The sequence below is a fragment of the Myodes glareolus genome, chromosome 2, assembly GCF_982192425.1.
Source record: "Myodes glareolus chromosome 2, mMyoGla1.1, whole genome shotgun sequence".
Taxonomy (NCBI): Eukaryota; Metazoa; Chordata; class Mammalia; order Rodentia; family Cricetidae; genus Myodes; species Myodes glareolus.
In genome coordinates this window covers 101,185,220-101,212,205 of record NC_142027.1, presented here as the reverse complement: position 1 = coordinate 101,212,205, position 26,986 = coordinate 101,185,220, and the positions used below count along the sequence as shown (strand labels likewise).

The following is a 26,986-nucleotide window of genomic DNA, read 5'->3' as shown; positions in this document are numbered from 1 at the left end:
CCCTGGCTCCATGCCTGGCACTGTGAAAAATAAAAACCGATGAACCCTAAAGAGCAGCATCCCAGTCTTGCTGTCATTTTGCTATGAACACACTCAGTTAGCATGGTTTCTTCTGTTCTTTGAACGGGTACATCGATTTTTTTTTAAGATTTATTTATTTATTATGTATACAACATTCCTTCCATGTATGCTTGCACGCCAGAAGAGGGCACCAGATCTCATTACAGATAGTTGTGAGCCACCATGTGGTTGCTGGGAATTGAACCTGGACCTCTGGAAGAGCAGTCAGTGCTCTTCACCTCTGAGCCATCTCTCCAGCCCCGGGTACATTGATTTTTACATGTTAACCACACAATGATAGAATACAGTTGGAACTGCTTTCACTTATAAATTTTTATGTATTAGTATACGACTTTCATCATTGTAGGACCCACATCAAAATACAAGACAAATTTTTTTAAAAATTGAATCATACCCAACATTTGTTATTTTAACCCTTTTAAGTAGACAGTCTAGTGGCCGTGAACATCTCCACATTATGGTGCAGTCGTCACCCTGACAACCAGGACTTTGTGATTATCCTAAACTGAAGCTTGGTGCCCAGAACATGGTAACTCCCTGGCTCATCTGATTTTTCATTGTGATACTACAAAAACTCAAAATTGCTAAATACAACCATTCCATAATTATTACATTTTTAAGGGTCCTTCCATTTTTTAACTTTTATTTGTAGGACACAATTAAGATATTCGTTTATTCATTCATTCAGATTATTAGAAATATGTGTTTATTATAGTAGAATACTTCTTAAAGATTTTTAAATCTTATGTGTATGTCTTGTTCTCTGTGTGAGCAGATGCCCATGGAGGCCAAAAGAGAGTACTGGATTCTCTTGAGCCTAAGTTATACACACGTACATACATATCCATACATGTATGTGTCTGTCAGTACACAGTCATGTGCACATGAACACTGATCATTTCCAGTAAGAGAAAATAAAGTATGAAACTTACAAATGTGATATGTCTGATAGCTGAATGATAGTTTTAATTGGCTACCTTGTGTAGGTAATTTGTAAAATATATATATATATGGCTTTGCTTTGGTTTTATTTTTGCAATGTAGGGGATAGGGCCCAGGGCCTTGAACATGCTAGTCAACCACTGAACTTCATCCTCAGACCCAAATCCTGAAAGATCAAAGTGCAAAATCAAAGTTATTTGGATTCTTTTGGGCCACCGTTCAGATATCTTCCAGGTGCTTACTTAGGAGAATATGCCTCTGGTGATCAGATCTAAGTTTTAAGGATGTTTTAAATGCCTCCTCGGATCCTTTCTGGCTTGGCTGGATCACCGTGTGGTGTATGCTCAGAGCAGGCACCCTGCTGCTGTTGCTAGGCAGCCAGCACACGCCCTTGGGTAAAGGGATGGACAGGATTCCAGTCTCCGATGAGCCACAGCTCCCGTCTAAGTTCCACTGTTGTTTTCTTTCTTAGGGTATGTTTTCAGAAGGACTGATGCATGGACAAGGGACTTATATTTGGGCTGACGGACTAAAATACGAGGTAAAGCATTATCATGGGTTAGTGTTAACTGTAGAGTTTAATGGTCAACGTACTACACTGTTTTTAAAAAATTCATTTTTATTTTTTAAAGTCTGTGTGCATGCGCGCATGCGTTTGTCTATGTGTTGCTATGTCCAGTGGGTTCAAGTTCTCTCAGAGGCCAGAAGAGGGCATTGAATCTCTGGAGCTGGAGTCACATACAGTTGGGAGCTACTGATATGAATACTAGTAACTGTACTCAGGCTCTCTATAAAAGCAATACATGCTCTTAACTGTTGAACTATCTCTCTAGCCATCGAGTTATACTAATTTTGCAAAAGTAAGTTAGACCAGGCGGTGGTGGCGCACGCCTTTAATCCAAACACTTGGGAGGCAGAGGCAGACAGATCTCTGTGTGTTTGAGGCCAGCCTGGTCTACAGAGTGAGTTCCAGGACTGCTAAGGCTACACAGGGGAAACCCTGTCTCAAAAAAACAAAACAAAACAAACAAACAAAAAGTAAGTTAGGTTAGGCATGTTGGTGCACACCTTTAATTCCAGCGTTTGGAAGGCAGGCAGATATCTGTGGGTTTGAGGTCAGTCTGGTCTACATAGTGAGTTCCAGGACAGCTAGAACCATGTTATAAGACCCTGTCACAAAAAAAACCAACAAACAAAACAAGTAAGTTAGAATACACAACTGGTGTCATGTAATTCTAGCACTTGGGAAGTTGAGGCAGGAGATTTTGAATTCCATGCCATCCTGAGTCTGCACAGTAAGACCCTATTTCAGAAAAAGAGTAACAAATGAGAAAGTTAGGATTAACCCAGAACCAAAAGTGCAGAGAACAGAAGGGTACAGAGACTAACTTGTGTGTTCAATGTAGTGACTTAATGACTGCATCGGGTGTCTGGAAATCACTGGAGCTGTCCTGTGTGTGCGTGCAACACACATGGGTGGAGTTTGGTGGTAATCTATATGTTCTCTGCGTGCATAGCACACAGATGTGTGTTTAATCCCTCATGCTTTGTATAAACACAGTTTATATAGTCTCTTTTATTCCTTTATTCTTTTCTAGGTAAGCCATACCCACCCACAGAGATCTAACTGTTTATACTGACTGCACGTATTCCATTATGGGGTTTCACAAAGACCATCTGGGTGGCTGGGCTGAGGGGAAGTGGGTATTTTTAAACTGGCTGTGCGAACTGAGAACAGATTTGCCCTCCAAGAGACAGTGCCAGTTTCAGCTCCCACCCACAAAACCTGTGAGTGCCTGAAGAGCTGTTCTAGAAATGTCTACCGCAGAGCTACTAATGTCATGATGTTCATAAATGGTAGCAGAGACATTTAAGGCACATGCATACAGCAATGCATTCAAATGACAGCTGGGAAGCAGGACAGGAGCTGTAGAGGTGTAGGCACACGAGGGCAGGAGAGCCGGGGATCCAGCCCCAACAGTGTGTTAGGACCAGGCTTTCCGAGAGAACTCCCTTTCCATGCCACACCCACCTAGCCTGCAACCAGCACTCAAGGCTTCTGAGCCCTGAGTGGTGGTTTTGCCAGGCAGGTCCTTCTGCCTCACTGTCTCTGGAAGTTCTCTGGAGGTTGAGCACAGAACCCTCCATGATCAGCCTATCAAAGGGAGTTCATGGGTGAGATGGTGGCTCTTGAGACATTCTCAGGCTTGTTGAGCCAGGTAGCACCAATATGTTATTTGACCAATGGCCAAAGCCAATGTCTGTGTCCTCTGGTGACTGATGATTATCTAGTGAATTCCTAGTCTTAGAGTTGTGGCAGAGCACCAGCTTAGCATGTGGGGAGCCCACATTCATTCCCCAGCACCACTACCAACATTACCAACAGAACTGCTCTGGGAGAGAACCTGCCATCTTTGGGCCATGGCACATCACCACAAGCTGCTCACAATGAGGCACCCTCCACCAGCACACAGTGAGGTCTTCAGAAGACGCCCGTAAGGTGGGCCCTTGACAAACACATCTGCAGGATATTTTGGTGAACCATGGTGAGACAGAGGTTTTCCACGGGTGATCAATATGACCATCCAGACCTCTCCAAGGTGGATCCTGATGGTCTAAAGTTAAGGTCAGGATTGGCAGCCACAACATTACCAGGTCATCTGCTTGCTTCTCAGAGCTTTCTTCTTCCTGGACTTCCATGCACTGAAAGAACAAGGTGAGAGAGGATGGAGAACACGGAGAAAAGGATGTGAGGGCCATACCCACTACTTCCACAGAAGAGTCAGGGGCAGTCAGTGTGGTCAGGAGACTCTCAAACAGCCCCTGGGTGTGGAGTCCCTTCATTGCCTTCTCCTGTCACTCTGGTGGCCATTTTGCTTTAGGGGGACTTTGTGAAGAATATCCCCATGAACCATGGTGTGTATACATGGCCAGATGGCAGCACATATGAAGGAGAAGTGATCAACGGCATGAGGAATGGATTTGGTATGTTCAAGTGTGGCACACAGCCCGTGTCCTACATCGGCCACTGGTGTCATGGCAAGAGACATGGGAAGGTAGGTGAGGTGTGCCCGTGAAAGAATCCCATCCATGTGAATGTCTACATGATGTAAAATTAACCCTTCATAACATTGTACAACCATCATCACTAAAAACGTTTTCAGCACCATGAAATGAAACATGTGCATTGGAAGTACCCCTCATCCCTCCCACTCCACACCCCTAGCAACTGCCTACCAATACTTGCTATATGTATGGGTTTACCTCTTAGACATTGTGTCAGTCAGACGTTTTGGCACTGTGACACAAACCCTTGCCAGGCATGGTGGTGCACACTTTTAATCCTAGCATTTGTGAGGCAGAGGCAGGTGGATCTCTGTGAGTTTGAGACCAACCTGATCCACAGAGCAAGTTCCAGGCCAGCCAAGGGACATAGGGAGACCTTGTCTCAAAAGAAAACAAAACAACCCACCACCACTACCAGCAATAACAACAGAATCAACTGAGGAAGAAAAAGATAACTTTTGGCTCACAGTTTCAGAGGGTTCAGTCCATGGCCATCGGTGCTGTTTCTGGTTCATCACGTATGACAGTGGTAAAAGCATGTAGAGACTGCTGCCCTCATGGTAGACAGGAGGAAGAGGAATGAGACCAAGACAAGATGCAATAGCCCTCAAGAGTGCACCCCTCAGTGACCTACTTCTTCCCCATAGGCCCTAATCTTCTAAACTTTCCAGAACCTTCCAAAATAACACCAGCAGCTGGAAACTAAGTATTAAGTGCATGAACTTGTCGGGGACATTTTGTATCCAAACTATAACAGTCATTTCTGTATAAATGGAATCAAATAATATGTGACCTTTTGTGCCTAGCTGTTTCACTAAGCATAATATTTTCAAGATTCATCTAAGTTGTGACATGTGTTGGTACTTTATTTTTTTAATATTTCATTGTAAATATGTACTATAATTTGTCTATTCATCTGTTAATGGACATTTGAGCTATTTTTATCTTTTTATTACATTTAATTATATGTGTGTATGCACATGTGCAAGTACACAGACACACACACAGACACACAGATACAGACACACACACACACACCATGATATGCATGTGGAGGTCAGAAGACAGTTTGTAGACATCGATTCTCACTACCATGTGGGTCTAAGGTCACAGGACTAGGAGACAGACACCTTTACTCTGATGAATCACCTTTATTTGCTTTGAAACAGGCTCTTACCCTGTATCCCAGGCTGGTCTCTGACTTGGGGTGATCTTTCTGCCTCACTGCCTAAGAGTGGGGATTATAGGTATGAGACACCATGCCTAACTGAAGATGGAACTTCTCTATCTGTTCCATGCCTTCTTAGGACATTTTATTATTCAGGCATGTATTGGTGTGACTAGGAAATGTTCCTCATAGGCTCATGTGTGAGAAACTTGGCATTTAGCTGATGATCCTAATTGGAAGTTTCTAGAAAACAGTCATGGTCAGCGTGTGAGCCATGGGCCCTATTTATCCCCGGATATCATGAATAAGACCCAACATACTTATAGATAGCAATATCAGTTCTCAACGTCAAAGGGTTGGATGGCCCTAAGAGGAGGTGAGACCTAGTTTGAGGAAGCAGGTACTGGGAGCTGGCCATCTGGGAGCTAGCTTGTCCCTGGTCCCCTCCTGCTCCTCTGTGCTTCCTGTCTGCAAGGTGAGCAGCTCCTGGCAAACAATTACTGCCATGACGCTCTGCCTCACCACTGGCCCCTGACTAACAGAACTGAGGCTGATGGACTGAATCCTCTGAAACCACAAACCAAAATAAGTAATCCCTCCATTAAGTTGTTTCTCCAAGGTGTTTCCCCCCACTAAAAAAAAAAAAATGTCTGACTCACACAAGAAATGGCTGACTTGTGCTGTTCATGGACATACTTTGCACTTTTCTTTATGTGTGTCCGCGTGCTTATTCATGGTGTGCATGTGAAGGTCAAAGGAAGGTCAAAGGACAACCTTGGGTACATGTCCTCCTCTTTTACCTCGTTTGCAGCAGGTCTCTTGTTATTCACAGCTGTGTACAGAGTGCTAGATGGGGCCCTGTGCTCCCGGAGGGTCCCCTGTCTCCATCTCCCGTTTCCTAGCAGGAGTGCTGGGATGGCAGTTGTTTACACTGGGTGTCCAGCTTTTTTCTGTGGATTCTGGAATCTGAACTCGGATCTTCACGCTTGCATAGGAAGCACTTTTACCCACATTTCCCCATCCCACTTGGTCTGCAAAGCCAAAGCATCATGGGTTGTCTTGGCAACTGTGACACTGGCCTCTGCATAGTTTATAGTTATTAGATTTGCATGTCTGATCTGATGTTTATGCAAAGAGGATTTGCGTCATGAGGCTTGATTTCTCCTAATATTGTTTGTTTTAGGGATCCATCTATTACAATCAAGAGGGAACCTCTTGGTATGAGGGAGACTGGGTATACAACATCAAAAAGGGCTGGGGAATAAGATGGTAGGTGCAACCTTTCCCTCCATATTTGGGTTATGGGTGAAAAAGCTTTTAGAGGCTCACTTCATTCTCACCCAGGCTAAAGATAAGGTGCAGAAACGACGGAGAACACATTTTCCGTCCATGTACAGTGGAGTTTTCAATTACTCCACTCCATAATAATGAAAACCTTCTATGGGAAACTCACAAAAGCATCTGCTGGTACGTTTCACTGTTATAAGTAGAGACTGCCTTCCTCTGTCCTCTGCATTCATCACAGACCACATTCCTGAGTGTTTTCTGAGGAACAGCAATATTTTCGCTTGGTTTTGGAGTGAGCTGATAGTCATTTGTTGTTGTTATTTTAGTTTTGGCAGTGCTAGGGATTGAACCCAAAGCCTAGACATGCTGAGCAAGTACCCTACCACTGAGCTACAGCCCCTGCCCTGTTGGCTCTTTATGTACAAGTTCTTGCTGACCGTGAACTCCAGTCTCCTTTCTCTGCCTCCCAAGGGTTGTGATTACAAACCTGTACCTCATGCCCAGCAGGGCTATATGTTCTTTTAAGATTTTTTTTATTTATGTGTATATGTGTGTACACGTATATGTTGGCACCTTTGAATCCAGAGGGGTGTGTCAGGTCTCCTCAAGCTGGGATTACAGGTGGTTGTGAATTGTCCAATATGGACGCTGGGAAATGGGACGCTGGTCGTGTGGAAAAAGAGCAAGTGCTTTTAACTACTGGGCTAGGGAGGTGCGTCAGTTGGTAATGGTCCTGCCAGGAAAGCATGGGGTCTAACAAATCCCCAGCACTCACATAAGATGCTGGGAATAGCCAGGCAGTGATGACACATGCCTTTAATCCAAGTACTCTGGAGGTAGAGGCAGGTGCATCTCTGAGCTCGAGGCTAGCCTGGTCCACAGAGTGAGTTCAAGGCTAGCCAGGGCTACACAGTGAAATCCTGTCTCAAAAGAAGGTGGGGGAAGGGGTTGGGAGAGACTAACTCAGCAGTCAAGAGCACTGGCTCCTCTTCCAGGGGTCCTGAGTCCAATTTCCAGCACCCACATTGGTGGCTCACAGCCATCCATAGTGGAATCTGATGTCCTTTTCTGGCATAAAGTCATACATGGAGACAGAGCGCTCATATACATGAAATAAATAAATAAATCTTTTTTTAAAAAGTTGGGTATAACAGCATGTGCCTGTAACCTCAGCACAGGGGAGCAAAAACAGGAGGATCCTTAAAACTTATTAAAAACACCCTATCCCACCAAATGGGTGAGCGTCAGGTTCAGCGAGAGACCCTGTCTCAAAGAATAAGGATGAAAAACAACAGAGGAAATACACCTTGGTGTCCACTCGCACACGTGCACATACCACATACGTGCCCAGAATTTATAGTATTTAGTGATGAATTGTTAAGTAATCATAACACAATAGGAGTTGTTTCAAAAAGATGTAAAACCTCACTCTTTAATAAAGGGAATTATTTCACTCACTCCAATATGAATATTTTTGCCAACCAGGTGCTGCCCATTTTCAATACTGGAAACAGTGGCTTGGGTCCTGGGCTAGATTTTCTGAGAAGTGTTTCAGGGGTGAGTTGAAGGGCATTAAAGGCAAATGTTGTCTGTGTGAGCTAACCAGTTGTTCATTGGCTTCTTTGGTCCCAGCTACAAGTCAGGAAACATATATGAAGGCCAGTGGGAAAACAATATGCGCCATGGGGAAGGCAGAATGAGGTGGCTGACCACAAATGAGGAGTACACTGGCCACTGGGAGAAGGGCATTCAGGTAGGCACGTGTCATCGCCTGGGTCACAGCCTGACCGCCCATCCACGCTATTCAGAGTAATACCGTGTGGCAGCTGACATTTAAACACGGCTACTCTAAGAAACTCGTAATGGGTAGCGTTAACTGCCAGCTCGCAGGACCTAGAATCACCTGTGAGATGGGCCTCTGGGAGAACCTGGGATACGCTATTCTGATGCTTTCATTGATGTGGGAACACCTGTCTTAATTGTGGAAGGGACCATTCCCTGGCCCAGGACCTGCACTGTATGAACTGGAGAAAGTTAGCTGAGCGCGCATCCATTGCTCTCTGCTTTGACTGTGGGTGCAGTGTGATCAGCTGTCTCAAGCTTCTGCCACTGTGGCCTCCCTGAAGTGAAGTCATCCGACCTTCCTCCTCCCCCAGGTTGTTTTTGTTGGGGTGTTTTATTTCAGCAGCAGACGACAAGCTAGAACAAAACCCAAAGTTGCAATTTGCTGCTCTCAGCCAAACTTGGTAGTCACTGTTCTATTCTGTAGTCTTCTGTAATGGTCTCACACAGCTTTGATCCAACCTACAAGGTAGATGCTAGTTCCACTTTATAATGTTATAAAGGGCTCAAATCATTTGCCGTAGGTCAAAAGACAGCTAGTAATTGTTCTAGGTTCGTGTGCTCTACCCTTTCATATTATCAGCATCTTTGCCATAATCTGAGTGTAGGTAAAGGGCGAGCATTCTGAGGATTTTATGCTGACAAGGTGTTTTCTTTTCAGAACGGCTTTGGAACATACACATGGTTTCTAAAGAGAATCCCCAACTCTCAGTATCCTTTGAGAAACGAATACATAGGAGCATTTGTAAACGGATTCCGTCACGGACATGGCAAGTTTTACTATGCCAGTGGAGCGATGTACGAGGGAGAATGGGTTTCCAACAAAAAGCATGGCAGGGTGAGTGTAGTTGGTGAAATATGGGTGAGCTGTGTATCTGGTAAGCTGCATTTCATTCTGTAAAGATAACTATTTGTGTTAGGTGAGGACATGAATTTAGAGCTATTTATAACATTATCTACTTCCTGGATATCAGAAATGATTTAATCAGTTTTTGTTATATGTGTATACAAATAAATGAGGGTACAGGTTGCAAGTTACGGTCCAGCTTAAATTTTCATATATAATGGCAAGGTGGGCGTTGGGGCTGGCTTGCGCTGTTAACTCAGTGATGTCAGCATTTCTTTCCTATTTACCCACGTGACAGCTTTACCCTGTGTTGTTCCTCTCCCATGTGATTCCAGGCTTCACATTGCACACCCCACTAAGAAAAGGAAAAGCAACTTATTTCCCAGAGCTCTCTACAAATGCCTCATTTCCCAGAGCTGAACTGGGTCATCTGTCCACCTCAGTCAGGACCTACCATCCTGGGGTTGACAGAAAGCAGGGAAGTTGGTAGCTACTGAGATGGGCCCTCTGCTGGCCATTCAGAAAGTTTTATAAGTTCATTCTGTGGCCTGGAGGTAATTAAACTTGGGGAGAGATTGGAAAAAGAGGAAGAGGAGGAGAGAAGAAGGAGCCCTGACGTGAAACCCAATGGAGGATGATTCTTCATAGTCTAAGTATATATCTTCAAAACATCCAAACCCTTGAAAACTCCCCTGGTGAACACTGAATAATACCTCTCCTGCACCATCTGACATTGTGTTCCATAGGGCAGGATAACTTTCAAGAATGGACGAGTGTATGAAGGGCTGTTTTCCAATGACCACATTGCACAGTACCTTGAATCTGAAACTGATTACACACGCAGCCTGGATCGTCGGTCAGATGTCTCCCAAAGGAGCTGGCCGCCTCGGGAATCTTCTGCCAGTGCTGATAGGGAGCCTGGTGGGTGAAAGTAAACTAATATCTTTTATTTATGTATTTGTTTGTTTGGCTTTTTGAGACAGAGTTCCTCTGTGTAACAGTCCTGGCTGTCCTGGAAGTCACTTTTGTAATCCAGGCTGGCCTTGAACTCACAGAGATCCACCTGCCTCTACCTCAGTGCTGGGATTGAAGACGTGCACCATCACGCCTGGCCCTGCAAATTAATATCTTTCATATAGTTTTCATTCATGAAAATATACCTGCTGCTTCAGAAAATAGAAGTTTCCTTCAACATTCTGTGTGTTTGTTTAGGCAGGCTGGCCTTGAACTCATTGACTAGCCAAGAATAACCTTGAACTCCTGATCCTCCATCCTCCACCTCCCAGGATGCTAGGATGACAGGAGGGCACCACTGTGCCCGGTTTATGTGGTGCTGGAGATGGCACCAGGGCTTTATGTGTGTGAGCCAAGCACTCTACCAGCTGAGCTGCATTACTATGGGAACTGCTAGTGCTCTACCATTGAACTGTTTCCACGCCCTCCTTTTGAACTTTTAATTTAAAAATGTCTTTCTTTGTTGTTTGTGTGCGTGCATGTGGTCGTCAGAGGACGACTTGGGGGGGGGGGGGTCTGTTTGCCCTTTCACCCCGTAGGTCCCAGGGGTCAAACACAGGTCATCCGCTTTGGCAGCAAACAACTTAGTGAGCCATCACAGTGACCCTTAGTTTTTAATTTTGAAAAGGAGTATAAGTTGTCCAGGCTGGCCTTAAAGTCTCTCTGTAGCACAGGCTGGTCTTGAACATAGAATCCTCCTGCCTCAGCTTCCTCAGCGGCTGGTGCATAGCCTGTGCCACATTGCCTGGGTGATTGAGTACTCTTCAATCACATTTTGATAAACAACCATTCTGATGTGGCATCGAAAGGATTTCTTTGAAAGAGTTGTTTATATTTATGTACATGTACATGTCTGTGGGTGCTCTCAGAGACCAGAAGAAAGTGCTGGATCCCCTAGAGCTGGAGCTACAGACAGTTCTGAGTTGCCTGTCGTGGGTGCTAGGAACTAAACTCGGGTCCCCGGAAGAGCAACCAGCTCCTTTAGCTGTCTTTTTTTTTTTGGCTGATTTAACTTTATTTTATGTGCATTGGTGTGAATGTGTCAGATCCCCTGCAACTGGATCTGAAGACAGGTGTGAGCTGCCATGTGGGTGCTGGGAATTGAACTCTGGTCCTCTGGAAGAGCAGTCAGTGCTCTTAACCACTGAGCCATCTCTCCAGCCCAGCTGCCTTCTTTCCAGCCCTCATTATCATTGCTTCTCACAGTCATCTCCCACATTTGCTTCATTCGTTAGAGACCCTACGAAAGTTGGACGGCAGCGAAAGCCATTCTGTGTTAGGATCCAGTATTGAACTAGACTTAAATTTGTTGCTGGACATGTACCCTGAGGAAACCCAAGAAGAAGAAAAGAAGCAGGTAAAATCCCCTTTACCATTATACACTTACATTTTAGGCACTGTTGTTGTCTGCTGTGTTCCTGGGGGGTGTTCTGTCTAGACCATCTCAATCTGCCCGGGAATGCTGCAGTGAGCAGGTTTATGAGAGGGAAGTACTCAGTGGTATTGCCTAGGGCCTCAGAGCCATCTAAAGCCCAAAGCTGTGATCACTTCCCATTCGTGGAAGGTGGGGTCAAAGGGGCTGCTGGGGTCAGAAAATTCTGCACTCCCTAGGAATCAAGAAACCCACTGCGGGACTGGAGAGATGGCTCTGTTAAGAGTATTTGTTGCTTTTGGGGAGAACCTGGCTTTGGTTCCTAGCACTAACATGGTCGCTCATAACCATCTATAACTCAGTTCCAGGAGATCCTGTGCCTTTGCACTAGTCACACACATGGTACACATAGGTACATGCAGGCAAAACACTTATGCATGGAAAATAGAATAAATAAATCTAAAAATAATGAAAGAGGCAGGAGAAAGAAGCCTACTATGTTGGATATGAGAGATAGCCCAGTCGTTAAGAGCTGCTCTTTCAGAAGCCCCAGGTTCAATTCCCAGCACCCACATAGTAGCTAACAAGCATCTGTAACTCATTACAGGGGCTCCAATACCTTCGAACCTCCACTGGTACTGTGTGCTTATGGTGCGTTGACATATGTTCAGGAAAAACATCTATACACATAAACATTTAGAAATCTAAAAAAGAAAAGAAACCCACTGTGCATGATGGCAAATATCTGTGATCCCAGCCAATGTGGGTGCTAGGAATTGAGCTCAGGCCCCCTTACACTCTGAGCCATCTCTCCAGCCTCTTAGTTTTGTTCTAATGAGGCACAGTTGGGTCCCACGTGCGTCCTTCTTTTCAGGTAGAATACGCAGTCCTGAGGAACATTTCCGAGTTAAGGAGAATCTACTGCTTCTACAGCGGCCTTGGGTGTGACCACTCTCTGGATAACACCTTTCTCATGACCAAGCTTCACTTCTGGAGATTTCTGAAAGACTGTAGGTTTCACCACCACAATATCACCCTTGCAGATATGGACAGGGTGCTAAGTGGTGAGTATCCCAGGTTCTCTTCCTCTCTTGGTTACTGCTACCTGGAAACAAGCCAAGAAGTGTTGAGAGAGAATATGGGGAGATGGCTCAGTGTGAGGAACGAATGCTTCTGCCCAAACCCAAACCAACAGACATACAAACAAAAGGATACAGCGGACTTGAGGCTTCAATAACTATCTTGCAAGATTGGGTATCTGGCCTTCTGGGTCACTGTAAAAGAGGGAATGGAAAGATTCCGAGAGCCCGAGGTGGTGGACATCGACAGTAAAAAGGTATTTGCCAGGCATGATAGGGCCACTGTAGCTGCGACCGCATGACAAGACCCACATTAGATCAAGCCAGCCCGGATTCCAACACAGATGGGGAGGGGCTCATGAAATCTCGCCCCTAGCTGAAGAGCTGTTAGCAAGTGATGGCTGCTGAGGGAGGGAAGTCAGTTTGCTTCAGGGATGTGGTCCTTGACCAGCTAACCATAGTCAAGCAGATGGTCTTATTCCCACTCACATAGAGGCAGCATTAAGGGGAATGGGTGGGTTTTAAAAAGGAGCACATGAAGTTGGTGATGGGGATGGTAGGAGAGGAATTGGACGGCAGGAAATGGGGGTATGTGTTTGATCAAGCACATTATATACATGTATGAAATTATCTTTGGAGGGAGTGGGTTCAAGACAGGGTTTCTCTGTGTAACAGCCCTGGCTGGCCTGGAACTCCCTGAGAGCCACCTGCCTCTTGTAAATGTCTCATAATGTAACTGGAGCTCTTCTGCGCGGTAGTGATCTCACCAACATTTTTCTTTCAGTCTATAATGGCATTCCAATCGAAGAAATCCACTCTCCGTTCAGAACTATACTCTTAAGAACATTCCTCAATTACCTCCTGCAGCTGGCTCACCACATCCATCACAAAGAGTTCCAGTAAGTGCCACGTCTGTGTCCCTGCACGTCCCTACACTGTATGGGGACCCAGTGAGTGCCACATCTGCATCCCTGCAGGGGACCCAGTAAGTGCCACACCTGCATCCCTGCATGTTCCTGCAGTGCACGGGAACCCAGTAAGTGCCACATCTGCATCCCTGCACGTCCCTGCATGTCCCTGCACTGTATGGGAACCCAGTAAGTGCCACATATGCATCCCTGCGTGAGGACCCAGTAAGTGCCACATATGCATCCCTGCATGGGGACCTAGTAAGTGCCACATCTGCATCCCTGCACATCTCTGCAAATCCCTGCATGGGGACCCAGTAAGTGCTACATCTGTGTCCCTGCCAAAGGACCCAGTAAGTACCATATCTGCACATCCCTGCACGTTCTGCACTGCATGGGGACCCAGTAAGTGCCACATCTGTGTCCCTGCCAGGGGACCCAGTGGACCCTCTTTTCAACAGTAGCCTTGGTCATTTTCACAAAGCTTTTCTACAGAGTTCAACCACAATGCCTGGGTCCTGGATGAAAAGTTGGGAACCCCCATCTGAGTTGTTTTAGTTCTGTAAATGTAGCACAAATAATAAAAACCAGAGACAGATATTGGGGTTCAACCTGAAGATCAGAAAAGCGAAACAGCTAGCTACTGGACCTTACCTCTACCTCAGACAGAAGTAGGCGAGATCCTGTCTCCAGGAATTCTGAGGACTCCATGGTCAGTTCCTGTCTCTTCCCCTTTATACTTCTTTCTCTGCCCAGCCATATTGCTCTGCTCACCACCTCCCTAGTGCTGAGATTATAAAGGCATGCGACTCTCAAACGCTGGGATTAAAGGTGTGAGCCACTGTCCCCCACATGGCAGCTCACAACTATCTGTAACTCCAGTTCCATGGAATCCGAAATCCTCACACAGGCGTACCATTAGGCAAAACACCAATCATTGCTCATAAAAATAAATTATTTTTTTTATTTTTTCGAGATAAGGTTTCTCTGTAGCTTTGGAGCCTGTCCTAGAACTAGCTCTTGCAGACCAGGCTGGTCTCGAACTCATAGAGATTCGCCTGCCTCTGCCTTCCAAGTGCTGGGATTAAAGGCATGAGCTGCCATTGCCCAGCAAAATAAATTATTTTTTTAAAAAAGAAATTAAGATCATCCTTAATGAGTTCAAGGCCAGCCTGAGCTACATAAGACCCTGTCTCTCTTTCTTGGTCTTTCTGTCTGTCTTTCTATGTATTTGTATATATATTAACATAGCCTTATAACTAGATTTTCAAAAGCGTTGGCATTAAGTACATTGACTTCCTATGTATCCTGCACCCAGGTTCCCCTAGCACCAACCTCTTACCATAGTTGATTCATCCAGAGCAAGGACTCAGCACTGCACAGTGTCCTTGAACTCAGAGCCTCCTCTCAAACATGATGGAAGGTGCAGACTGAAACCTGAGACCACGCATGCTAGGCAGAATTCTACTACTGAGCTGCATCCCCAGCCAAAAGTTGCCCTTTCCCATGGTCCCTTTTCTGTCCCAGGAGCTCACGCTACATTTTGCCTCCCATGTATCTCACTATATCAGTCTGTGACAGTTACACAGTCTCTGTCTTTCACAACCTTTCCATCTTTAAAAACATGTTTATTGGTTATTTTGTGAAGTGTCTCACAGTTTGAGTTTGCACTCTGATGTTTTCCCGCAATTACCCTGAGGTGAGGTGAGAGATTTGGGCAGAATACTAGGTTTGAACTTTTTAGATCTTTTTGTGCATGTTTATGTATGTGTTGTGTGTGTGTGTGTGTGTGTGTGCAGGCACGACTGTGCCAAAGCGTGCACGTGACAGTCAGGGGACCGTCTCAGGTATCAGTCCTCACCTTCCAGCTTGTTTGACACAGATCCCTTTGTCGTTACCACTGTGTACACACGCTAGCTGGCCTGCAAGCTTCTGTTACTGTCCCCATCTCTCTGCAGAGCTCTGGAATTTCAGACGCGTGCTCTTACATCAGCTCTGTGCACTCCAGGTCCTTGGACTTGCACAGCAAGTGCTTCCCAGCCGAGCCGTCTCCCCACCACACGGCAGCACCGAACTTCAGTATGACTTGTGATTAGTGCTCACAGAGAAAAGTGCTGCCAGTGGACTTCTATAAACTTACTCTATTTCCCTTTCTTAATCCTATTTGTTAGAAGCCAGTTTTGTCAAGTCTAACCCACACTTCAGGAGAGGGAAGCTAAGCTCCATCTCCTGGAATAATTGATTATGGTATCTTTTTCATCGTAGGAACAGAAGCCCATCACTCTTTTTGTGTTTTACAAAACTGATGACTGAGAACATTCATCCACACGCCTGCCAGGTAAAAGGTAAATACAAAAATAATAGGATTATATTTATCCTAGTCTAGCTAGCCAGCTTGCTCGGGGAATCCTACCTGCCTCTAGGGTTACAGGCAGGTTTCTATGTCATATGCTTTTTGGGTACTGGGGATCTGCTCTCTGGTCCTCATGCTTGCACAACAGAGTTTTTTTCCGCTGAGCCATCTCCCCAGCCCTGTAATCACTTCTGAATGTTATATTTTTAGGTCATTTATTCAGTGAGCAACAGCGGACGCTCTACTCAATGAATTATATCGATAAGTGCTGGGAGATCTACACGACCTACTGCAGACAGAACGAGGCCCCGCCCTATGAGCTAACAATGAAGATGAGGTATTTCCTCTGGATGCTGAAAGTGAGCGTAATAACTCTTAGGATTGATGTTGCCTTTATGTTGATAGGTACTTTGATTTTAATTAAGATAAATCAATGCTACATAATTAAGGAGGTGAAGATCTGGGGTGACTGTTCAAGGCCACCAAATGCTTACAAGTCTCCTTTCATCGGAAGGAGACAGATAGCAAAAGGTGAGGCACAGGGGTGTGTGCCGGGCAATGCTCCCAGAACAGGGGGAAGGAAGCCCTGCAACACCTTCTCATGCACATGTGGCCATCGAGAGGAAGAGACAAAAACATCTTAAAAGTGTTTGTATTGTATTTGTAGCTCTTATTGATGTGTGTGTGTGTGTGTGATGTGTGCATGTGTATGTGTATGTGTGTGTGTGCATGTGTGTGTGTATGTGTGTGTGCGTATGTGTGCATGTGTATGTGTATGTGTGTGTGTGCATGTGTGTGTGTATGTGTGTGTGCGTATGTGTGTATGTGTGTGTGCGTGTGTATGTGTGTGTGTGCGTGTGTGTGTATGTGTGTGTGCGTATGTGTGTATGTGCGTGTGTGCGTGTGTGTGTATGTGTGTGTGTGCGTGTGTGTGTATGTGTGTGTGTGTGTGTGTGTGCGTGCGTGCGTGCGTGTGCGTGTGTGTGCGTGTGTGTGTGTTGGCAAGCACATTTACCCCCTCAGGCATCTTGTTAGCCCTAAATATCACTACAGAGACAACACTAGGGCTGGATAGGTGTGGAGAGATAGCTCAGTGGCAGAGCACTTGCAGCTTCTGCAGAGGGCCTGAGCTCACTTCTCAGCGCCCACACAGCAGCTCACAACCGTCTGTAGCTCCAGCTCCATCGGATCTGACGCCTTCTCTTGACCTCCTCCCTGGGCATCAGGTGTGACTATGGAGCGCATACATTCATGCAGGCAAAACACTCATATACAGAAAATAAAATAAATATAAAAATGTTAGCTGGTCAGACCTGGACTGTACCTTGTCCATGGAGTATTTGCCTATGGCAAAACAGTTCCCAGCACTACAAAACAAAAATTGTTGCTCATAAAACAGTAGTTTTAAAATGTATTACTTTGGAAGCCAAGCATGGTGTTAAATTCCTGTAATCTCAGCACTTGGGAGGCTGAGGCAGGAATATCAGGAGTTCAAGGTCAGTCTGTACTACATAGTAAGATCCTATGTAAAACAAAAAACAAAGTCATTAGTTTGAAAAACAATTGACATGTTCTGTATACATGTTCTCAAACTCACAGCTGCTAGCTTCGTTCTGAAATATTTTAAATTTGTACTTGTGGGAATCCAAATAATGAGTTGGAAATAAATAAATATTAGAGAGAGAGTATTTAGGAACTTAACAGAAATATATATATGAAAAGTGACAAAAATCCTATTGTCTAAACTTAGGGAAATGTGTTTAAAAGTTTATGTTTTGGGGTAAAATATTATGCCTCTGTTTGTTCCCTTCTTTCCTTGTGTTCATTTATTTCTGAAGATGCAGTCATTCATCCCTGCAGAGGTGGGCATGCTGGCTTTAATGGCTGCGTCCTCACAGTCAGGTTCAGCATCTTCTTTTCCCCACAAGTCCCCGAAAGTGACAGTTAGAAGCAGCGACTTGATTAGGTTCAGATGTTCTGTGTTCTGCAAAGCCACAGGGGGTTACCAGTCTTTTCCATTGTGTTTCCTGTTAGTGCTGATGGGATTCATCAGTGGCTCATGTGGCACCAGCCTGATCCTTTGCTTTCCATAAACCTTTGCTGGTGGCCTTAGTAGCCCCCAATGGTCATACCTCAATGGCTAATTATGTCCTCTGTTTCCCTAAAAACAGTACAATGACAACTTTCTGTATCATTTCTTTTACATTAGTTAAGAATTTTTTTTTAAAATTTAGGTATATATGTGTGTACCTGTGTGAGAGTATATGACATTGCATGCATGTGCCCTTGAAGGCCAAAAGACTGGAGCTGGAGTCACAAGTGATTAAGCCATGTAATATGGATGCCAGTCAGCAAGCCTCAGGGATCTACCCTCCTCCACGTTCCTAGCACTGGGATTAAATGCCGTTGTGTGCTGGCTTTTTACATGGGTGGTAGGGTGGAACTCAGGTCCTCATGCTTGCACAGCAAGCGTGTTAAAGCCATCTCCCCAGCCTCCCTTGATTCTTATCTAAGGAAGGGTCTTTCTGTGTACCCCAGTCTGGCCTCAGATCCTTCTGCCTCAGCCTCCCCAGTGCTGGGACTATAGCTTCAAAAGAATCAGTTTTTAAGATCCTGACTTCTGATACATTTTTCTCAAGGTGCTATGTTGCTGTCGTGGACATTGAAATCTATACCCACGTGTACTCATAGGCTTCTGTGTTTGGTGCCATCTTTTCACAGGACTTTAGGATGCTAAGCAAGGACTTAACTCCGACCAAATTTATGACTGTGATAGCAGAGGACAACCCTTTTGTGTATGACGGAACTGACAGCAACTTTGAACTAGAGGTTTGTAAACCATTGCTACATTGTAAACCAAGCTACCCAGTTTAAGCTGCATGCTTCTTACGCTATATATATATATATATATATATATATATATATATATATATATAAGTGGGATATGCGTGTATACAGTTACCTTCTCAAAAACCAGAGACTAATATTAGAAAGGGGCTGGGGAGATGACTGCATTGGTGATGTGCTTGCCGTGCAAGCATGATGACCTGAGTTCAGATCCTATCTCCAGCGCCCACATAATAAAGAGGTCAGGTGTGGTGGTGCATGCTTGTGATACTAGTGCTGGGGAGGGGGAGACAGGAGAATCCTTAGCGCTTGCTGGTCAGCCAGCCTAGCTGAATCAATGAAATCCAAGCCAGTGAGAGACCCTATTTCAAAGAGAACGGTGGGGAGCAGTAAAGAAAGACACCCAGTGTTATCCTCTGGCCTCCCCATTCATCTATGTGTTGCTGTATACATGTGTAGCATATATGCAGAAGGAATAGCAAATAAGAAATCACCAATCAATCCCTGGTCCATTCTGGAGTGTCAGAGTAAACGAGACCTCCCTATGTTTCCTATCGTTGCAGCTGGTTTTCCTGGAGTTCTTTGAAGCTCTCTTATGTTTCTCACTCTGCTGCATTTTTGACCGGATGACTAGATCCTATTTAAAGGTTCCATATGATGATGCTACTGGGAACCGATACGGCAGCATTCACACAACACTCAACCAGGTGACAGACAATATGGTAGAGTTTATAAGGCGAGGGATGACTTCAACCTGGAGCAGTGAGACTCTCATCAAAACTGTCTCATCTTCTAATATATGTACTTCCAAGAGATAACCGAGGACTTGGGAACATGTCCATTGTCTTTCACTGTTGGAAGGAATGTGTGGTTCTGTTGTTTGTTAAGTTAGCAGAAATCTATTTCCTGGTGTTGGCCACAGCAGTGAAATAGCATGGTGAGGTCGGTATAGAAAGCAGTGGGACAGCCGAGAAAATCTGATGCACGCTGCCAGGACATGCTTGGCTCAGTGTGCAGCAAAGATGCCAAGAAACAGGTTCTGGGTGTGTGTGGAACACTGAGCAGACCATGAGCATGGGGACGCCTGCAGGTACTGCGAGACCCCAGCAGAGGCAGGACCGTGATTTATAAGGAAACTGAGATATAACAGATATTTCTTCCTTTTTTATTTTTTTGGGGGGGGGGTGTTTGTTTTTTTGAGACAGGGTTTCTCTATAGCTTTGAAGCTTATCCTGGAACTCACTTTGTAGACCAGGTTGACTTCAAATTCACAGAGATCCACCTGCCTCTACCTCCCGAATGCTGGGATTTAAGGCATGCGCCACCACTGCATATAACATATTTTTAGTGGGGGTTTCATGTTAGTGGACTTGAAGGGTTTCTGACATTTGAGACCTTCACTTGGAGCCACAAGAGACAGTCTAATGGTTCCCTGAGCCCAACAGTTAGGAGAGTCTTTTATTTATTTATTTTGAGACAGGGTCTCACTGTATAGCCTGGCTGACTGGACCTCACAGAACTCCCCCTGCTCTGCCTCTCCAGTGGTGGGATTAAAGATATTCACCATCACACCTAGTTTGGAAGAGAGAATCTCAAACACTGAAGATACAGTAGAGGAAATAGACTCATTGGTCAAAGAAAACTTTAAATCCAACAAAAGTTTAACACAAAATATCCAGGAAATATGGAACACTATGAAAATAACAAACCTAAGAATAATAGGGATAGAAGAAGGAGGAATCCAACTCAAAAGCACAGAAAACATATTTAACAAAATCATAGAAGAAAACTTTCTCAAACTAAAGAAAGAAATGCATATGAAGATATAAGAAGCTTACAGAACACCAAATAGACTAGATCAAAAAAAGTCCCCTTGCCACATAATAATCAAAACACAGAATAAAGAAAGAATATTAAGAGCTACAAAGGAAAAAGGCCAAATAACATATAAAGGCAGACCTATCAGACTTCTCAATGGAAACAGTCAAAGCCAGAAGGGCATGGTCAGGCGTTATGCAGACATTAAGAGACCAGGGATGCTAGCCCAGACAACTGTACCCAACAAAACTTTTAATCACCGTAGACAAAACAAGATATACTATGACAGAACCAGATTTAACCAATACCTAGCCACAAATCCAGCCCTACACAAAGTACTAGAAGAAAAACTCCAACCCAAGGAAGTTGGCTACATCCACAAAAACACAAACAACAGATGATCTGATCTCACAGCAGCAAATCCCAAAGAAGGGGAAAACACACACAATAACATCAACGACCATGAAAACTAAAATAACAGGAAGTAACAATCACTGATAATTGATATCCCTTAACATAAATGGACTCAACTCACCTATAAAAAGACACAGGCTAACAGATTGGATGTGAAAACAGAATCCATCCTTAGCTGCGTACCAGAAACGTATCTCAACCTCAAAGACAGATAACACCTCAGAGTAAAGGGTTGGGAAAAAATTCCAATTAAATGGACCTAAGAAACAAGTGGATGTAGCTATCCTAATATCCAACAAAACAGACTTCAAACTAAAAAATCAAAAGAGGCAAAGAAGGACATTTCATAATAGTCACAGGAAAAAAATCCATCAAGAGGAAATCTCATCATCTATGCTACAAATACAAGGGCACCCTCATATGTAAAAGAAACACTTCTAAAACTTAAATCACACATTAAACCCCAAACACTATAATAGTGGGAGACTTCAACACTCTCCTCTCACCGCTGGACAAGTCAGGCAGACAGAAAATTAACAGAGGAATAAGGGAACTAACAGATGTTGTGACTCAAACATAACAGACATTTATAGAACATTTCATCCAAACAAAAGAATATACCTTCTTCTCAACACCTTATGGAACCTTCTCAAAAATTGACTACATAGTAGGTAACAAAGCAAACCTCAACAGATAGAAAACAATTGGAAAAACCCATGTGTCCTATCAGATCACCATGGCTTAAAATTAGAATTCAACAGCAACACTAATTCCATAAAGCCCAGAAACACACAAAAATTAAACAATGCTCAGATGAATCACCAATGGATCAAAGATGAAATTAAAGACTTCCTAAAATTCAATGAAAATGATCACACAACATACCTAAATTTATGGGACACAATGAAAGCAGTGTTAAGAGGAAAATTCAAAGTACTAAATGCCTACATAAAGAAGCTGGAAAAAATCCCATACTAGTGAGTTAACAGGACACCTGAAAACTCTAGAACAAAAAGAAGCAAATTCACCCAGGAGGACTAGACAGCAGGAAATAATAAAATTGAGAGCTGAAATCAACAAAATAGAAACAAACAATACAAGAAATCAATGAGACAAAAGGTTGGTTCTTCGAGAAAATCAACAAAATAGAAAAAAAAAAAACTTTGTCCGAAGTAACCAAAAGGCAAAGAGAGAACATCCAAATTAACAAAATCAGGAATGAAAAGGGGAACATAACAACAGACATAGAGGAAATCCAGAGAATCATCAGGCCATACTTTGAAAACCTGTACTCCACAAAATTGGAAAACTTAAAGGAAATGGACAACTTTCTGGATAAATATCACTTCTTCTGAAAATTAAATCAAGACCAGATAAGCAAATTAAATAAACCTATACCTGCTAAAGAAATGAAACCGTCATCAAAAGTCTCTCCCCCAAAAAATACAAAGCCCAGGATGAGATGGTTTAAGTGCAGAATTCTATAAGATTTTCAAAAAGAACTAGTGTCAACACTCCTCAAATTTGTTCCACACAATGGACACAGAAGGAACATTGCCCAACTCTTTTTACGAAGCTACAATTACCCTGACACCCAGACCACATAAAGACATTTCTAAGAGAATTACAGACCAATATCACTCATGAACATTGATGCAAAAATACACAATAAAATACTGGCAAACTGAATCCAAGAACACATCAGAAAAATCATTTACCATGACCAAGTAGGCAAGGATGTGCAAGGATGGTTCAACATCCAAAAATCTGTCAACGTAATCCACCGTATAAACAAACTGAAACACATGCACACACACATAATCATTTCGTTAGATGCTAAAAAAGCTTTCGACAAAATACAGAATCCCTTCATGATAAAGGTCTTGTAGATAGCAGGGATACAAGAAACATGCCTAAACATAATAAAGACAATACACAGTAAGCTAACAGCCAACATCAAACTAAATAGAGAGAAATTCAAAGTGATCCCACTAAAATCAGGAACAAGACAAGTTTGTCCACTCTCTCCATACCTATTCAATATAGTTCTTGAGGTCCTAGCTAGAGCAATAAGATACTAAAGGAAGATCAAGGGGATACAAATTGGAAAAGAAGAAGTCAAACTCTCACTGTTTGCTGATGATATGATAGTTTACATAAATGATCCCAAAAATTCTACAAAGGAACTTTTACAACTCATAAACACTTTCAGCAATGTAGCAGGATACAAGATTAACTCAGAAAAAAAAAACCAGTAGCCCTCCTTTACACAGATGATAAATGGGCTGAGAAAGAAATCAGAGAAACATTGCCCTTCACAATAGCCACAAATAATATAAAATATCTTGGAGTAACTCTAACCAAACAAGAGGAGGACCTATATGACAAGAACTTTAATCTTTGAAGAAAGAAATTGAAGAAAACACCAGAAAATGGAAAGATATCCCATGCTCTTGGGTAGGTAGAATAAACATAGTAAAAATGGCAATCTTGCCAAAGGCAATCTACAGATTCAATGCAATACCCATCAAAATCCCAGCAAACTTCATAGACCTCGAAAGAACAATACTCAACTTCATATGGAAAAGCAAAAAACCCAGGATGGCCAAAACAATCCTGTACAATAAAGGAACTTCTGGAGGCATCACAATCCCTGACTTCAAACTCTACTACAGAGCTACAGTCCTGAAAACAGCCTGGTATTGGCACAAAAACAGACAGGAGGACCAATGAAACTAAATTGAAGACCCAGATATCAATCCACACACCTATGACTACCTGATATTTGACAAAGAAGTAAAAAAATATAAAATGGAAAAAAGAAAGCATATTCAACAAATGGTGCTGGCATAACTGGATATCAACATGTAGAAGAATAAAAATAGATCCATATCTATCATCATGCACAAAACTCAAGTCCACATGGATCAAAGACCTCAATATAAAACCAACCACACTGAAAATCATAGAAGAAAAGAGTGGGAAGTACATTGGCACAGGATACCACTTCCTAAATATAACACCAGTAGCACAGACACTGAGAGAAACAATTAATAAATGGAACCTCCTGAAACTGAGAAGCTTCTGTAAAGCAAAGGACATGGTCAAGAAGACAAAACGGCAGCCTATAGAATGGGAAAAGATCTTCTCCAACCCCACAGCAGACAGGTCTGATCTCCAAAATACACAAAGAATTCAAGAAATTGGTCATCAAAAGAACAAATGATCCAATAAAAAATGTGGTACAGACCTAAACAGAAAACTCTCAACAGATGAATCTAAAGTGGGTGAAAGACACTAAAGGAAATGCTCAACATTGTTACCTATCAGAGAAATGTAAATCAAAACTCTGAGATTGTTTTTGTTTGTTGGTTTGGGGTTTTTTTTAAAAAAGATTTTATTTATTTATTATGTATACAGTGTTCTACCTGTAGGCCAGAAGAGGGTACCAGATTCCATTATAGATGGTTGTGAGCCACCATGGGGTTACTAGAAATTGAACTCAGAACCTCTGGAAGAGCAATCAGTGCTCTTAACCTCTGAACCATCTCCAATCCTGTTGGTTTGTTTTTTTTTTTTAAGGCAGAGGCAAGTAGATCTTTATGAGTTTGAGGTCAGCCTGGTCTATATTATATAACAAGTCCCAGACCAAGCAGGGCTACATAGTAAGACCCCTGTCTCAAAAAACAAACAAAACAAGCAGCAAGTGTTCTTTTTGTTCTTTTTGTTTGTTTTTCTAGACAGGGTTTCTCTGTGTAGCCCTTGCTGTCCTGGGGGACTCTGTAGACCAGGCTGGTCTCACACCAAAGAGATCCACCTCCCTCTGCTGCTGCCACCACCAGGCTCGCAGCAAGTGTTCCCGAACTGCTGAGCCATCTCAATGCCCACAGATTTTTTTAAAGACCACACTGCATTTTATGTATAACTATACAGTTTACATAGTAAGCAACACTAGAAGTAAATAATTTTATATTGCTTTAAGCAGCAGGAAAAAAAAAAGGATAAATTTCCAGGTTATAAAACCTCTCTTCCATGGGCTGGAGAGATGGCTCAGAGGTTAAGAGCACTGACTGCTCTTCAGAGGTCCTGAGTTCAATTCCCAGTAACCCCGTGGTAGCTAACAACCATCTGTAATGAGATCTGGTGCCCTCTTCTGGCCTGCAGCAGACATGCAGACAGAATACTATATACATAATTAATAAATAAATCTTTAAAAAATAAATAAATAAAACCTCTCTCCCAAAATAAATGTTTAAAACTATGTTTCTGAATGGATCGATGCAACCAATAAACTCAGTGATAGGCATATCTGATTCCTAGTGACTGAAGGTCAATAGCACTAAAAAGAAAGTCAAGTTTCACAATCACTGCCTCAGAGGAAGGACAGGCTAGATTCTTGGGGGAATGAAAACATAGTTCTTGCTGCTCTGTTACCCAGGAATTTGAATTCACTTATCTACCAGCAGGGGAGGGGCACGACATGGGTGGATGGATGGACGACAAAATTAAAAAAAAAAAAAAACTATGACAGAGTTGAAACTAGAAAGAAAAATGATTTTATTTACTCTTTTATGACTCAAGTTCTTTTGACTACTTTCCATCTCCCTCATCAAAAGGTTAAGTTTTAAGTTATATTTATTTTTGTCACAATAAGATAACGGGGAATAACAAAGTGAAGATGAAAGAAAAACTTTTCAGACGTATAAAAGCTGAAAGGCTCATGATCAGACCAGCACACACAAGAAACATGAGAGAGCGTTCTTGGAGTGAGAGGAGGATGCTAGCAGATGGGGAGGGGGTCTGTTTAGAGGAAAGAGGGATGTCGTAAAGAACTGTGGATTCCTCCGTTTCCAAACATCTCTGCAAAGGATAATTGACAGTCCACAGCAACCATACTCACGAGGAAGACAAGCCCAGCCTGAGGGTTGGAAAAGAGGAGCTGGGAATAGAATATTAAAGTCCTAGCTCAGGGCCGCTGAAATGGCTCAGCCGTTAAAGGCACTTGCCACCAAGCCTAGTGACCTGAGGTCTTTGATCCTTAGAACCCATACGTGTCATATATGTGCACAAATAAAAAGTAACAATTATTAAAGTTCTATCGCTTTAAGTAACATGATTTACCTTGATGGTAGATTTGCCAAATTAAAGAACCCTACTGTAAACCACCCTAATACCAACGACCTGTAATTAAAACCAGAAGGGTACGGAGCTGGGGAGATGGCTCAGAGGTTAAGAGCTCTGGCTGCTTTTCCAGAAGACCCGAGTTCAATTCCCAGCAACCACATGGCAGCTCATACCTGTCTGTAACCCCAGTTCCAATGCTTCTGACACCCTCACACAGACATACCTGCAGGCAAAACACCAATGAAGGTAAAGTAAAAGTAAGGGAGATAAAGCAGAGTTTAAAAAAAAAATAGTCCAGGGGCTGAAGAGATGACCCAGAGGTTAAGAACCTGGGTCCTCAGACCCATGAAAGGCAGCTCATAGCCACTTGTAACTCCAGTTCCAGAGGATCCCACTCCTTCTTCCGGTTTCATAGACACAGCACATACAAACACAGACACGTGCATACATGGTTGAAAATGAATCTTCTAAAAAATGCTTCATCTAAAAAGATGGGGGGCTGGAGAGATGGCCCAGCAGTTGGGTCCTCTGTTCTTCCAGAGGACCCGGGTTCAATTCCCAGCACCCACATGACAGCTAATAACTGTCTGTAACTCCAGTTTCTGGGGATCTGATACCTTCGCACTAATCCACATAAAATAAAGTTAAATAAATTATAAAAGAATGATGACAAGAAAAGAAAATGAAAATTAAGAACAGAACAAACAGCGGAATGTAGTTAATCACCTCCAATGCCTGTGAGCTACATCCCAGACAGAGGCACGCACCAGTCTTATCAGGTGCTGTAGCGAGCCAGCCGCAAATATAAAGATGTGGATAGGTGA

At 43.3% G+C, this 26,986-nt stretch overlaps 1 protein-coding gene across 2 annotated transcripts in view; it reads left to right on the top strand.

The window, feature by feature from the left end:
* The window catches only part of LOC125402196 (radial spoke head 10 homolog B), a 54,531-nt gene that overhangs the window by 9,224 nt on the left and 18,321 nt on the right, over positions 1 to 26,986 (top strand). For both annotated transcript variants that reach the window (XM_048436786.3, XM_048436787.3), the window contains exons 4-16: positions 1,496 to 1,564; positions 3,906 to 4,079; positions 6,441 to 6,526; positions 8,177 to 8,297; positions 9,048 to 9,224; positions 9,980 to 10,154; positions 11,483 to 11,604; positions 12,494 to 12,683; positions 13,483 to 13,597; positions 15,872 to 15,951; positions 16,170 to 16,318; positions 18,681 to 18,788; positions 19,370 to 19,513. In XM_048436786.3, coding sequence (XP_048292743.3) covers positions 1,496 to 1,564; positions 3,906 to 4,079; positions 6,441 to 6,526; positions 8,177 to 8,297; positions 9,048 to 9,224; positions 9,980 to 10,154; positions 11,483 to 11,604; positions 12,494 to 12,683; positions 13,483 to 13,597; positions 15,872 to 15,951; positions 16,170 to 16,318; positions 18,681 to 18,788; positions 19,370 to 19,513 — 1,710 coding nt within the window. The remainder of the gene's footprint in view (positions 1 to 1,495; positions 1,565 to 3,905; positions 4,080 to 6,440; positions 6,527 to 8,176; positions 8,298 to 9,047; positions 9,225 to 9,979; positions 10,155 to 11,482; positions 11,605 to 12,493; positions 12,684 to 13,482; positions 13,598 to 15,871; positions 15,952 to 16,169; positions 16,319 to 18,680; positions 18,789 to 19,369; positions 19,514 to 26,986) is intronic.